This window comes from Echiichthys vipera, assembly GCF_963691815.1.
Source record: "Echiichthys vipera genome assembly, chromosome: 4".
In the NCBI taxonomy this organism is placed as follows: Eukaryota; Metazoa; Chordata; class Actinopteri; order Perciformes; family Trachinidae; genus Echiichthys; species Echiichthys vipera.
The window spans coordinates 6,054,070-6,068,817 of record NC_139829.1 but is presented as its reverse complement, the minus strand read 5'-3'; the positions used below and the strand labels follow the sequence as shown (position 1 = coordinate 6,068,817).

At 38.9% G+C, this 14,748-nt stretch overlaps 1 protein-coding gene across 1 annotated transcript; it reads left to right on the top strand.

Moving 5' to 3' along the window:
• Positions 1-2,239: 2,239 nt before the first annotated feature.
• zdhhc12a (zDHHC palmitoyltransferase 12a) lies at positions 2,240-10,525 on the top strand. Its single transcript, XM_083912936.1, has 5 exons — positions 2,240-2,585; positions 4,089-4,222; positions 5,803-5,883; positions 6,810-6,976; positions 8,849-10,525. Exons 1-5 carry the CDS (start codon positions 2,489-2,491, stop codon positions 9,162-9,164), a joined length of 795 nt encoding a protein of 264 aa, XP_083769062.1. The 5' UTR covers positions 2,240-2,488; the 3' UTR covers positions 9,165-10,525.
• Positions 10,526-14,748: the final 4,223 nt, after the last annotated feature.

Sequence of the window (14,748 nt, the reverse complement as noted above, 5' to 3'; positions counted from 1 at the left end):
GTTGAGGCAATTATACTTTGAGAAGCTACTTTATAATTTTTAAACTACATTTCAGAAGTAAATATTTACATTTTAAGACAGATATAACAAACAGGAAACATTACAATAATAAAATCCTACAGAGAAAAATAGTTTAATATTAGCAATAAAAACAATATCAAGATATAAAAAGAAACAAAACAAGTTAAAGAAATAATGAAGAAATATCAAATCATAGTTACTGTGTTGAAAAATGAAATAAACAGATATATATATATTTTTTTAAAGTAGAAAGGGACTGTGTTTGTTGCATGTGCTGTGTATGTAAGTATTTATCATCGTCAACAACAGCAACAACAACAACAACAACAAATATGAGTTTGATAATTTAATCAGCTCCCTGTGATCACTGCAAGTCCGTTCTCCTGGGATTTGGACATTTTTAATCATAATACTTATTAATATTAATATGATTTAATATTTTTTCCCCTAAAAAGGATAATCAGTGGAAAAAATGTGTCCTATCTGTGATGCAATAAAAAGAATAGTTTCTTAACTCAATATAAAAAAGAGAAAGAAATATCAAATGATGGACATGATGTTAGAACGTTTTACTTTTTACATAAAAAACATGATATTCTTATGTGCTTTTCATTGCAGTATATATATTTCTAACCAACTCATTAGTACACAAAGTATTTCAAATTAGCTCCACGTTGATGAACTACAACATTAAATTGTTGTACACACTGAGTACTTTTACTTTTGACGTTTGGGGTTCATTTGGGTGATAATTCTTCTAACTTCAGTACAATTCTGAAATGATAACTTTAACTGTGTTTATAGAACTTGTATTTATTGTATTTAGTTACTTTCCACTTCAGGTCTGATGTTTACGGTCATTCCTGTGGCTCACAAACTCCAACAGTTAAGACAGCAGCTAAAGTCCAGTGTGGATAAAACAACATGCTGCTGCGTAACTCAGATGAAGGTAAACGATAACTGCTGCGACAGATGGAAACACTTTAACCTGCAGAATCAGACAAACAGTCTGTATCTGCAGGAGGGCAACAGGTGAGAGGTGGGGTGACGCAGTCTTATCAACAGGGAGGTCCAACACAATCCTCTGTTGTCAGGAAAAAGGTGCACTTTCACTCAGATAAAGATGTTTGTATAGTCGCTAATGGCTTGTTATTGTTTTTGTTGTTGGGACAGACAGGTAACAGGATGTTCCTCATTATCACCTTAAAAAATAAATGTGTTTTGTTAGGCACTTGATCAAATTGTATGAGGGCTTAACATTATGATGGCCATGCTCGATCATATCTCATTAGAGAAACCTATTTGTTACACACTTGATGCTGGAGAATTGATCAAAATGGTCAAAAATCCTCTAAAATCCCACATTAAGACACCCAGACCTTAAGGAAAACCAGAGAAAATCCATGCTGTGATTTGGTGTGATTTGCATTCATTTCTGCGATTGTATGGCGAGTACTTGTGTTGTGTTGTGTGGTCAGAAACCCTCTTATATCATGAATCTCCTGGTGAAAGCCATGCATCCTCTGAATGCTCCAGGTCTCTAGTTTGTGGCTGTAAAGTTTCATGAGGCTGTGATTTTCCTCGAGGTCACAACGAATACTTTTAGACAATGAAATGTCTCCTCTAGGGACAGACGTCATCACACATGAAGACAACTGGGCTCATTGGATCCACAAGAGTCTCATGTTTACAGTAAGACCCAGTGTATGACCTTCAGCACTGTCGATGGACCCCAGGATGCAAAAATATTACAATAGTCCATTTTAAAATAGAAAATAACACATGTGTAGGTCAGAGGTCAACAGACCCCTTTGACAATGGGCAGGCCAGTTTTTCCCCATGGCAACATTTAACTTTGGAGCATTTTTATGGCACTTTCTTCCACTATGATGATCGACAGTATCCAGCCATAGTTATGTAAAAATACAATAAAAATCCAGCAATAAATAAAGAAAAGAGTATAAACTGAGCTGATACTGTATGATAACTGCACTCATATGTGTTGAATGTGTCTGATTTTTCTTATTATTAGTATTAGTATCGAGTATTAGTATTGCTACGTTTACTTAAGGAAAAGATCGCAGTACTCCTTCCACCTGGTTGTTATATACTTTAGGATTAGTATAATTCTAACTCATTTGACCTATTTTCGCGCAGCGTTCAGTTCGCCTATTTGGTCCCCCGCAGGCTCCCGTACCAAAACAAAGACGAGGCAACACTGAAGGATAACACAAGAACCAGACGAAATACATATAATCTGCATGTGTTACTTTAACTAGCTACATGACGACTTTAGAAACTGCATATGTATTTCCTAACATGGCTTAAATGTATTTGTTTTGATAAGTATTTGTTTTATTTTTTATTTTAACTATGTTGGTGCTAACGTGGCTAGCTAAGTAGCTAGCTAGCCACGTTAGTTAGTAGCGGTGCAAAAGAAGAAAAAGGGATATTTCTGATATTTAAAATGGTTCAGAACATGTTCCGGACCGGGTTTGTGGTTCGGGCCACACACACCCTGCTCACCTGGGTCATAACACTCATTCTGTTCCTGCACAACACCGGTAAGTTCCTTCAGACTGGGCTAACCCCCTAAAACAACACGGAATAGTAAACAGTGGAGTAGTTTGGGGTGTTCCAGGACGACCTGTCCAGATCCAGGTTCTCTGACCCAGAAAGTGTTGCTTTATTTAATTTGTCCTGAAAAACTCAAATACCTCCTATATAATATATCAGTGTCCAGGTCCCTTATTTAAGTAAAAGTATTAATACAGCACTGTGAATATACTTTGAATACTCTAAATATAAGTTTTTCTTTTTTTCAGCTATTTATCTTGTTTCATTTTCTACATGTGTATAATGTATGTATGTGAATCTGTTTTACCATATTAATAACACAATAACCACAATATCATGCCTCAAATTAAACGAAACTAATTTCAATCAAGTTAGTAACCAAACATGTCATGTAGACTGAATAGAGCTACATCTTATTATTATTATTATTATTATAGGTCAATCTGTCGAAAGAAAAATAATCGCAAACAAAAAACCCAACAACGAACAGAAAACAAATACATTTCCTTACATTGAAAATGCATTATCAAATATGACATGTCCAAGGTTTGTTTCTTTGATCTATTTGCTGTTGATCACTTTATATTTCCATATTTTTTTGATCTTGTGAATTGAGTTATACATCTTTAGTTTCTTGTCAGTTTTATCCCATAAATTCATGCATTTATTCATGTATGTATGTCAGACAAATGTAGGACAGTAAAAACACAATATTTGCCTCTGAGATGGATTTGAATAGAAGTATAAATCAGCATAAAATACTTAAGTAAAGTACAAATACCTTGACCATGTACAGCCTACTTTAGTAAATGTACTTAGTTATATTCCCGACTGTCTGAGATCTTTATTCAGCCTTACTGAATATTATTTATGCTCCATGTTGTTTAAGATGTATTTTTATTCTGTGTGTGTTTTTAAATGTTATTTATATTTTCTCTACTGTTTTACTGGATAATTGTCTTTTGCTATTTAAGTACTTTGTTGCCTTGGGGAGTAAGACAAGAAATATTCCAATGTACCTACTGCCCTGTACCGTGCAAATGGCAACAAAGTTCATTAATTTACTGTTGAAGAAGTAAAAATCCAAAAGTGTGAAGCTGGAACCATATATTTTTGTCTTTTCCCTGCTGGGGATCAATAAAGGTTTATTTGATCTTATCTTATCCAACTTTTTCCACAATCAAAGTAGTAAAATCTGAAATAAATCAGTGGAGGACCCCCGTTGATATAATTATATATGAGATATAACACATTATCCTGGTGTTTGGTTGTTGTAATATTGTGATGATACATCCTAAATGTTAGGTTTACTGCTGCATGGAAGCACCAATAGTCCAAAATATCATTGATCATTGCCTGTGTGTGTGTGTGTGTGTGTGTGTGTGTGTGTGTGTGTGTGTGTGTGTGTGTGTGTGTGTGTGTGTGTGTGTGTGTGTGTGTGTGTGTGTGTGTGTGTGTGTGTGTGTGTGTGTGTGTGTGTGTGTGTGTAGATTTGCGGCAGTGTGAGGAGCGAGGAGAGCTGCTGCTGCCGGTTCTGTTCTTCCTCCTGGTCGTGCTGTCGGTGCTCTTATACTTTGCTGTTTCTTTAATGGACCCCGGTTTTGTCCTCACTGACTCCGTCACGGTGAGATGAACTAACAAGCAGATACATTACAACATGAAAAAAGGTCACGTTGTGCTCAAAAATACATAACGGTGCAATAATAATAATGCAACTGTGACCAAAATATCGACGTTTACTACAACAGAAAATCTTTTCACTCCATTGCATGTTTTACAGTCCGTGAAATTGATTTTCTTACAGCTGGAGTTAAAGTGATAGTTTGGATATTTTGAATTTAGGTACTTATTCATAGTCAGTGTGTTACCTATAGATGACAGCTAACATGCTGCCAGTTTGGAGAAGCAGACAGGAGTATGGACACAGACGCTGCTGTGGACAGGGACAGCAGCTTAACATATTTTAGACACCTACAAGTATTGACATCACTTTAAGTGTAGACTATATATTTTTTCACCACTTTACCTTGCTGTCAGAAATTCCTTTCCTTAGGGGAACTAAAGGTGTTATCTTTACTCCCTTCAAAGCCACCAGACTCCTTTGACAAAAACAGTCATTTTTACCTCAACTCAAACTTTACGGTCGACCAAAGTGCAGTACTGTCCAGTAAACAATACAATAAGAAAAATAAGCATAAAATACAGTAAACGAGTGTCTTGCTCAGCCTGAATTGAAAAAACGTGGAGAAAAGGTGGATTAGGACCTAACCCTCCAGGGTTTGGGCTGATCTAATATGCGAGGGCAGGCTAATCCAGAGACTAGGGACAGCCTCCGAAAAGGCTCGATCACCTCTGGTTTTTAGTCTGATCCTGGGGACTTCCAGCAGCAGTTGATTTTCCGACCTTACCGAGTGTGACAGTGTAAAAGTTCAGATAAATCCAGAGGTTCCAGCCCATTTAAAGTTTTAAAAACAAATAACAAAAGCTTAAAATCAATCCTGAAGAGGACAGGGAGTCAGTGTAGCGAGGCCAAAAATGGTGTAATATGGTCTCCCTGAGTTACAGTAATAAAGGCATGGATCACTCTCTCTAAGTCTGTGGGAGGAAGATGGGCCTTAATCATGGATAGGAGTCAGAGCTGGAACTAACCTGCTTGTCAAATTTTAAAGCACCATCTAATGTCACTCCAAGGTTCCTGACACAGGACCAGACCAGCAGAACCTCACAGCAAAGAGGAGTTGCTGGTCTATTGCTGCGTCCATCGGTGAGTTTGGTTGTGTTATTGTGTGACTTTGGTGAGTCTGAACTAACCATTTGAAACACCAAAGCCACACAATAACAACAACAAACTAACCAGTTGAAGCAGCAGTAAAACAGCAACAAGTTCTGCGACGTAAAATCACAGTTTTTGGCAATGGAGCCTGGTGGATTGAAAAGAGAGCATAGATAACATCTTCAGTTCCCCCTGTGTAAATTTAAAATTATCTTTTTAGGTGTCTAAAATCTGTTGAGCTGCTGCCCTCGTCCAAACTGGAGCTGTGCCGACCTCGATCTACCTCAGGCTACACACGTAAAACATGTTTCAGTAAACAGACTAAAACATGATGTAAGATTAGAGTAAAGTCCTTTAAGTCAAGGTCACAGTGTGCGTACTGTATGTGTGTTTGTGCACGTATGACCCACATCAATCTGTGTTGCATTCAGGGTTCAAATGAGGAAATGGAGTCAATGATTCCTCAGTCTCCAACCCCGCGGCTGCGGCGCTGTGGACACTGTCTGCTGCAGGTAACCAGCTGTTACCTAACACCAGTTGGTCTTTAACCTCCTCACATTTTTGTTATATTCTTTGTATATTTTATATTCTGTTTCATTTTCAAGCTGTCCAACTCAACGGAGATTTTTTTGTTTATTAATATGTATTAAGCCGCAACCTCCTGATCTGAAAAGTGAAGTCAGTGGTGGAGTGGTGAAATGGTGCCTTAAAGCTACAAGAAGTGTGATTGTATAGAAGTAAATGAGCCTAAACTTCTCTCTTGATTTTTTTCCTCAGTAAACATTTTCCTAATAGAGTTTATGTCTCAGTCTCTAGTTTCAAGTCTTCTTCAGTACAGCATGATGTTCATTTAGTAAATGATGGTCCCATTTAGAGTCAAATGGACCATGAAGCAGGGGATGCTTTAGGGCGGGGCTACCCTGTGATTGACAGGTTGCTATCGCGGTGTTGTCCCGTTTGGATTTGTCCTTATTTTTGTGTTTGAGTGTTTTAAGTTCATCAAAATGAGAAAGATTTTAAGAATTTTGGTGGCCTATAAAATGACTGGATTGTTTAGGGTTTGGTTGTACTAAAAGACACTCTTAAAAGTCGTCTGTTCATTTTTGCACCTTGCTATAGAAGTTAGCTAGCTAGCAGTAACACCAGCGATCATATTGAATAACTTTGCTCCACCGTCTGTTTCAAAAATGGTCACTTCTGGCCAGGTACGGGGCAATCATCATTAAATCAAGACGCTTCCCCAGTTTATTACTGATATTATACAGTTATTAGTGTTTTGAAATGTTATGTTTAAATATGCAAATGAGGCATTATCTAATGAAGATGTAAGGAAGGAAATCATGTCAAAATCATGACATAAAATAGTCTATATCATTTTTCTCTCTCTCTGTTTCTCTGTCTCTCTCTCCCTCCCTCTCCCTCCCCTTTTTCCAAGCAGCAACCAATGAGAGCAAAGCACTGTCAGACATGTAAACGCTGTGTTCGCCGCTTCGATCACCACTGCCCGTGGATCGAGAACTGTGTGGGAGAGAGGAACCACCGCTGGTTCATCGTCTACCTGCTGGTGCAGCTGCTCACTCTGCTGTGGGCGCTTCACATCGCTCTGTACGTCTGCTCAACACTCCCCGTCTGTCTCCTTCAAGATAAACCTTCCTATCTGATGGAATATGTGTGTTCCCCGTAGTTATGTGTCTTTGAAAATGTGTCACATCTGTTCCGAAGGTTTATCTCTTCAACGTGAGGCCGCATTAGGAAACCTGAGAGTTTGAGAGTAGCAGTGAATTGATTAATCTGTTTACATTTGGTAAACAGGGGTTTTAATGTGTTGCTAAAGTACAGTTTCAAAGTTCAAAGTGATCCTCATTTCAGAAATTGATCCAGCATGCTTTTATAGTTGCAGAACTGTGGAGTGTATTTAATCAGCTCACTGGTTTGGTAAAAGTAAAATATAATCTAGCAGACCTTGGTAAATGGATTATTAAACCTGTGTTAGGCAGTTTATTTTTGGCATTCTTGGGCAGAAAATCCATAATAACACACCATCATATTGTAATTCAAGTGGTTTTGGAGACATCAAAACTTCTGTACCTCCTCTCTGCTCTGGTTTCAAGCTTTAGAAAATGTAAGGCCAGAGGGAGAAATGTAGGAAGAGGTTGCACTCTGCCTCAGATTCTAGTGTTTCTTTTTGCTTTTGACCAAATGCAGCTTTAAAGTGTAATTCCGGCGCAAAATCATCCCATGGTCTTTTTCGGCACTTACATACATCAAACAAGCCATAGAGACATCTGGGAGAGTCGCTAACAGCCGGATGTGGCTAACAGTGATTAGCTTGGGGCAGCACGGTGAAGGCATTTAAACGTCTTTTTTAACCACTGATACTGCTGAAAATAACAGCAAACCTCTGCAGCAGCATGAGAAGAGTCCCTACACAGAAACAAAGCAGCAACAACGTAGTTAGTGAACCCAGAGTTTATTAAAACAGTGTTTTAAAGACTTACCTACTGGCCCCTGTACCAGCTCCTCTCATAGTAAAGTCCATTCAAGTGGATTACTAAAGTCAATCCAAAAGGAAGGAGCCCATTGGTGCTTTGTTTTCTGTGTAGGGACTCTTCTCATGCTGCTGCAGAGGTTTGCTGTTATTTTCAGCAGTATTAGTGGTTAAAGAAGACCTTTGAATGCCTTCACTGTGCTGCCCTGAGCTAATCAGTGTTAGCCACGTCCGCTGTTAGCGACTCTCCCGGATTTCTCCGTTAATAGTTGTCACATGAAAAAAAACTCGCTCGATGTCTTATTTGATGAATGCAAGTGCTGAAAAAGACCATGGGATGATTTAGCTAGAATTACACTTAAACTATAAACTGACAAGCATGCGACTGTTTAATGCCAAAAGTACAGCCGATGTAACCCGCCTGTCCTAATCCATATAGTGGCATGTAACTGTCAAGTAGCTGTTGTTGTGAGCGCCGTCCAGCAGTCAGACGTAAAAGCCATGAACTTAAAAGGAAAAAAAGAGCTCCCCTCTCCCCACGTCTAAAAATAGAACTATTTAAAATATACCTGTTTTTAAAGTTGAAGAACGGTGCAGTTTTTGTCCAGGAACATGCAAAAATATTGAAGGTGCAAAATATTGACCAGGTTATGTGCAAAAGTTTACAGTATAAAGTGCAAAGAATATGTGCATGGGGAGATGGTAGAGATTTGTGTTATTGTGCGTGTAAGTTTGTGTCCTTGGTGGGAGGGGTCAGCCACAATCTCTCCGGCCATCTTGAGTCTGAAATTATTATTGTTTTTAATATATTACTCATCCAGAAAAACTCCTCTCAGCTTTGCTCACTGATGTAAAACCCAACCGGTGACCGCCAAGAGATAAAATAAATCAAAATCTAAAATAATAATGAATGAGTGTATCGACACAACAACCACATAATCTACATAAAAAAAAAAAATAATAATAAACGTTAGTGTTCTCTTCTCCAGGTCAGGCATCTCTCCCAGCATCACATGGGAGCTGTGGTTCAGAGCGAACGGGTTCCTGCTGGCGGCGCTGGCCGTCGTTGGCGTCTTCTCCGCGGTGGTGGTGCTGCTGCTGGGCTGCCACCTCTACCTGGTCTCCATCAACTGCACCACCTGGGAGTTCATGTCGCGTCACAGGATCTCGTACCTGAAGAACTGCGGAGACGAGGAGAACCCGTTTGACCGCGGAGTCTTCTGCAACCTCTGGGATTTCTTCTGCATCTGCAGGGCGGTGGCGTGGGAGCAAACGTACGACAGGAACACTCCCAATTCTGTCTGACCTCCCACCAGACGGAGCTCCACCGCCCACACCGGAGTCAGGCGCTACTCTCAGGGAATTAAAAGTCATTTTTCAACATTAGTGGCAGAGTTTTACAACTGAAGAGGAACGTGAAATGCTTCCTAACTACCTGCAAAAATGACTTTTGACTACAAACACATTTTTTGTTCTGTTCATTCCACTTCTTCAGTCCACGCTGAATCGATACTGGATCGATTGCGAGTACATTTATCCAGACGTTCATGTTCCTCAGAGGATGAAACCTAATGACTTTGTTGAAGCGCATTTAACAACATACTGTACAGTAGTAACACCGCATTTATGGGGGGCTGAACCTGCCAAAATCAAAACTAAATACATACATTAATGCATGACTTTATAAATCAATTAATATACAAAATAAATGTAGGTATTAATTGATCAAATGTGACAAAAATGGATGCTAATTTATTTATTTACCTCTGTATTAATTCCTCTCTTTATTTACTTTGCTGTTTATTATTCTCTTTTATTTATTTTTAAGTGTATTTATTTTTTATGTATTTAAAATTTATTTTTAAATTATTTATTTCTGTATTTTCTTTATGCATTCCCTCTATATAATGAAAGAAATACAGAAATAAATATATTAAAAAATATAAAAAAAATTGTAAAAAATAAATAAAAGAGGAGATGAAATAGGAAGGTAAGTAAAAAAAGAAGTTCATTAAAACAGAATGATCTTTTAATGCCACATGTTCTCATCCTCTGTGACGTACAAACACCAGATTTCTGCCGTTCTAACTGAAGCTTAATGGTGGTTTGTGACTTCTCCTCAGTTTTGACAGAAGATTCCTGAATATTTACTTAAACTCTTTGGACCCTGAGCAGTTTGGGTGTTTTTTGTTTACATCTTTAGTCACCACAGCCCCTTTTTTACGAAAGCACATTGCCTTTACAAAAGAAATGGAAATAAATTGGACACCTTATCTTGTCATTATGAGTTAGTATTAATACGATCTCATGATTACAAGATATTTTCTCAAACTTACGAGATCCTAATCTTATTATTAGATCTGTTCCTGTTATCTTGAAATGGTAATTCGTAATTACGAGATACGGTATTTTATAATTGTTGACTTTTGTGAATGCAACATGGTTCTGTACCTTTCTGACCAACTGAGTTTTAACGTAAGTACAAAACTGTACTTTCTGTCTGTTTCGTTGAAAGTCATTTTATTCTCAGGTGACCTCCACACTTGTTGCCTTTACATCTGGCACGATTCATGTCTCGTGCCTTTGGTTTTAATGTAACTGCTCGCATATGAATGATTCTTTTGACTGCTACAAAATAACTGAGATGATCTTCGAAAGGAGGCAAATATTTGACTGTACTGTATTTTGTTCTGTTTGTATTTATTGACAACAAGAGTACATTAAAACACTGATGGTGTGCATGTTGTTATAGAGTACATCTGTACAGAATACATAAATACAGTCGGGACACACAAGTAACATTCAGCAGCATGAACCTAAAGTGCTACAGCAGCTAAATCGACGCCCGGCTGGTTGTCCTCTAGAATTGAATGAATTCAGCTGAAAGGCTTCTCAAAAACAGGTGGACGGTTCAGTGACTTGCTCAGGGACACGTCAGTAGGACATACTGGCTTTTAAAAAAATGTTTTTTACCCTTATTCAGTTTCAGGACAGGCTTCATATTATTTAAAGAGCAACTTAACACCCTGTTGTTACTCTTATCTACCTATAGAAGTAAATCAATAAAAGAACTGAGAGAGCATGAAAGAGAGACGGAGCACGGACCCTCTATAATGTATAAAGAAATTGCGTATTAAACTGGGCCCACAATAGCATGTAGGGACGCCCTAAAGTCTATACACGTACCTATTTAAGGTACATATAGTAAATAATAATGACATTCATACATTAATACATCATGTTTTGATGTAAAACATACGAGTGGAAGAGAATCCTTACCTCTAGGCATGAAAACCTGTTTTGTTGTTTGTTCTTTCACAAATGGGCTGAATTATTATTAATATGTTTGAGTCGTGTTAATGTTTATTTTCAGACATTTTCTGAAAAAAAAACAACATTATTAAACAATAATTTTGCAACTCCCAAACACTAAACACAGACTAGTTTAATTAATAGTATGATAAAAAGCCTGCACGTATAATTTGATTTAGTGTTAAGTTACTCTTTAAAGTCCCTTATCTGATTTTGATGTTGTGCACAACAGTTCCTCCAGCTCTCCCTTTAGTTAAATAAACAATGAGCTTAAAGGATTTTTTGGGTGCACGTCTTCAACAAAATCCAGACATGCATGTTAAAGCTTCGTCCCTGCCGCTCTTCTTCTTTTATTCTTTTATTGCACTGACATCATTAAGAGCTTCATGTATCACAGAGTATGATTTGCTAAATTTGCTAAAAAATAAAGTGTTTTTTGTACTATTATGGCTATATTAGATTCTCTATGGCTTCTCTTTATATATATATATATATATATATATATATATATATATATATATATATATATATACACACACACACATATAGGCTATGTATCGCTTGCACATTTACAGGGTTCCTAGTGCACAGGTTAACCACGGTGCCATGCACTTCTACTGTTAGTCCGCCGGACACTGATATGTGAATATGAGTCTTTGTTACGAGGGAATGGCAAATACTTGAAACATTTCCATGTTTTTTAAAAAAGGCTTGTAACCAGAAATTGGGTTAGCTTTCATTTGTTTGGTCAAGGCAGTGGGCGAAGCCTGTCACAGTGATGCATAGAAACGGCAGCACGAACTGTACCTCTGAAGATTAAATATTGTAAATAAATATATATTAAGCAAAGGCCACAAAGCAAGCTCGATCTATCTCAAACACACAGTATGCTTGCAGAGACTATACAACTGGTTATTAGAGGCAGGAATTACATTTTATGTTCATTGAAACCATTCATTAAAATAGCAATAATGTTTGAACTTTTAAACAGAATTAGTGTGTGTACTGTTTTTGACAAAAAAATTACAATGTCACTGCTTTTATGTTTAGCTGACCCTGATTATTTAACTAAATGAACAGGATGTTTCAACATGATTAGCATGAAACTGGTAGAAGTTAGCATCAGTCAAGTCGAATGGGAGCGTACCTATGTTCCCCGGGTCCTGTGTTCCCCGCTTTGTATGAGAGCAGGGAACATAGGACCCCTTTTTTTAAAAAACAGTCTGATGTTCCCCGCTTTGAAGGTGACCCTGAGAGGAAAGGGCCCTATGTTCCCCGGTCTGTTATATTTTTCACAACCAGTGCCTAATTCCGCGGTAAGTAGGCCTATGTAGACCCCAACCCTATACCCCCAACACAATGCTGAATTAAATCCTCAAAGGCAGAGGCTTATGAAACCTTGCAACATAGTGATGACACCAGTCAAATAATGCTAATGCATTGTTATCTAACGTGATTAATGCTAATCATGCCAATGACTGGCTTTAGTAATAGTGGTTAGCATAAGTTAATTCAGTGTGATTTAACAGGCCTAATTCTAACAGCTAGGGTTTTACTAGAAGAAGTTAGCATTAATTAAGTCCATTTTATCTGACTTTAGAAATGCTAACTGTAGCTAACTTTCAGTTGTTGCATCTAGCATTAGTTAAGTAAATGTTATTTACAATGCTAACAGCTACGTTACAGTTGTAGCAGTTTGCAGCTATGGTTTCTCTAGTAGCAGTTAGAATAAGCCAAGTCCATTTGATTTGACTTCAAAATGCTAACTGTTGCTAACTTCCAGTGGTTGCAGCTAGCATTAGTCAAGTAAATGTTATTTACAACGCTAACAGCTATGGTTTCACTAGTAGCAGTTAGCATTAGTCAAGTCCATTTGATTTGACTTGACAAATGCTAACTGTTGCTAACTTTCAGTGGTTGCAGCTAGCATTAGTCAAGTAAATGTTATTTACAATGCTAACAGCTATGTTTTCAGTAGTAGCAGTTAGCAGCTAACCACTGTAGTTTCAGTAATAGCAGTTAGCATTAGTTAAGTCAATACAATCTAATATGACTAATGCTAACAGCTATGGTTTCAGCAGTAGCAGTCACTAAAGAAGTAGCTACCTAACTAATTTAGCTACCTGGCTGAACTAGCTCTAACAGTTGGCTAACTATGCTGAAATTGTAAAAGACTTGGAGTAGTGCTGTGAAATATTTGATTTACGTGATCACACTATCCTTTTGGCCGCGGCCAAAACCGGTTTTTCAGCTAAAGTCTAGTACCTTAAAGGGCGCGCTCACACTATCCTCCCGGACCGAGACCCGGACTTTAGGGTACTTGTCCCCCCTCCCTCTCCCCCCGCGCCCCAGCCCCGTTTGTACTCACACTACCTGGGCCTCGGCCAATGCTTCTTGCTGTCCATACGCCTTCAAGCCGTAACACGTCACACGCATTGATCGCGTGTGTGTGGCTTTGTTTACAAATCTTTCCACAGACCTCGGAGTTTTTGTGCGTCTTGTCGACTGTTTTTGAATATTTTCATCCGACCAAATCTGCAGTAAACACAACGTGAACCTTTCACCACCATTGTTGTTGTTGTTAAATGTCCGCGCATGGTCCGTCCTTCTATTTACATGTCCGAACAGGCGGACATAACGCTACTGCCGTAGGGCTCGTGCTCGTGCTCGTACACGTGCGCACGCTCGTGCTCGTACATGTGCAAACGGCTCCGCTAAAGCCCACCTCTTTCAAGCGGGCCGTGGAGGGCCAGCTGGCCCCAGTTGAGCGCGGAGCGGGTGCGCTCACACTACTTAAAGGTACTAGACTTTAGCTGAAAAACCGGTTTTGGCCGCGGCCAAAAGGATAGTGTGATCACGCCCTTAAGTAGTGTGAGCGCAACCGCTCCGCGCTCAACTGGGGCCAGCTGGGCCGCCACGGCCCGCTTGAAAGAGGTGGGCTTTAGCGGAGCCGTTTGCACATGTACGAGCACGAGCGTGCGCACGTGTACGAGCACGAGCACGAGCCCTACGGCAGTATTGTTATGTCCGCCTGTTCGGTAAGTACCCTAAAGTCCGGGTCTCGGTCCGGGTCTCGGTCCGGGAGGATAGTGTGAGCGCGCCCTGAGTTCAAACGGGGCTGGGGCGCGGGGGGGAGAGGGAGGGGGGACAAGTACCCTAAAGTCCGGGTCGTGGTCCGGGAGGACAGTGTGATCACGCCCTTAGATCTATTTTTTAACACCTCATGGATTTGTAGCATTCAAAATGTTACTTTTTGTCTTAATATGTTGACATATCTGCGTATCTGCACTAAGTCTATTCCCAAGATAATCGATGTGAAATTACAGTTAAAGACAGTGGTGTAATATATAATATAATAAACAATAATAATTTGGTTTTCATTGAGACTATGGCAGGTGTTTTTATGCTTTTGATTTGAATCATTTCTGGTAAGGAAATTTCAAGGGTCTTCAAGTCAGTGTTGTTGTTCCTCTTTGTAGTTTTCCTGTCTGATATTATGTCATGATTCTTGCGACATTTCCTCTCTAACCATATTACATAATTATAATATTTGTGGCTGATGCACCAGCAACTGAGG

Bases quoted from the DNA above. Each gene is read 5' to 3' on its own strand.
- zdhhc12a (XM_083912936.1), top strand. From the start codon at position 2,489: ATGGTTCAGAACATGTTCCGGACCGGGTTTGTGGTTCGGGCCACACAC. The intron at 4,223-5,802 runs GTGAGATGAACT...TGTTGCATTCAG, and splicing joins TCCTCACTGACTCCGTCACG to GGTTCAAATGAGGAAATGGA. The intron at 5,884-6,809 runs GTAACCAGCTGT...TTTTCCAAGCAG, and splicing joins GTGGACACTGTCTGCTGCAG to CAACCAATGAGAGCAAAGCA.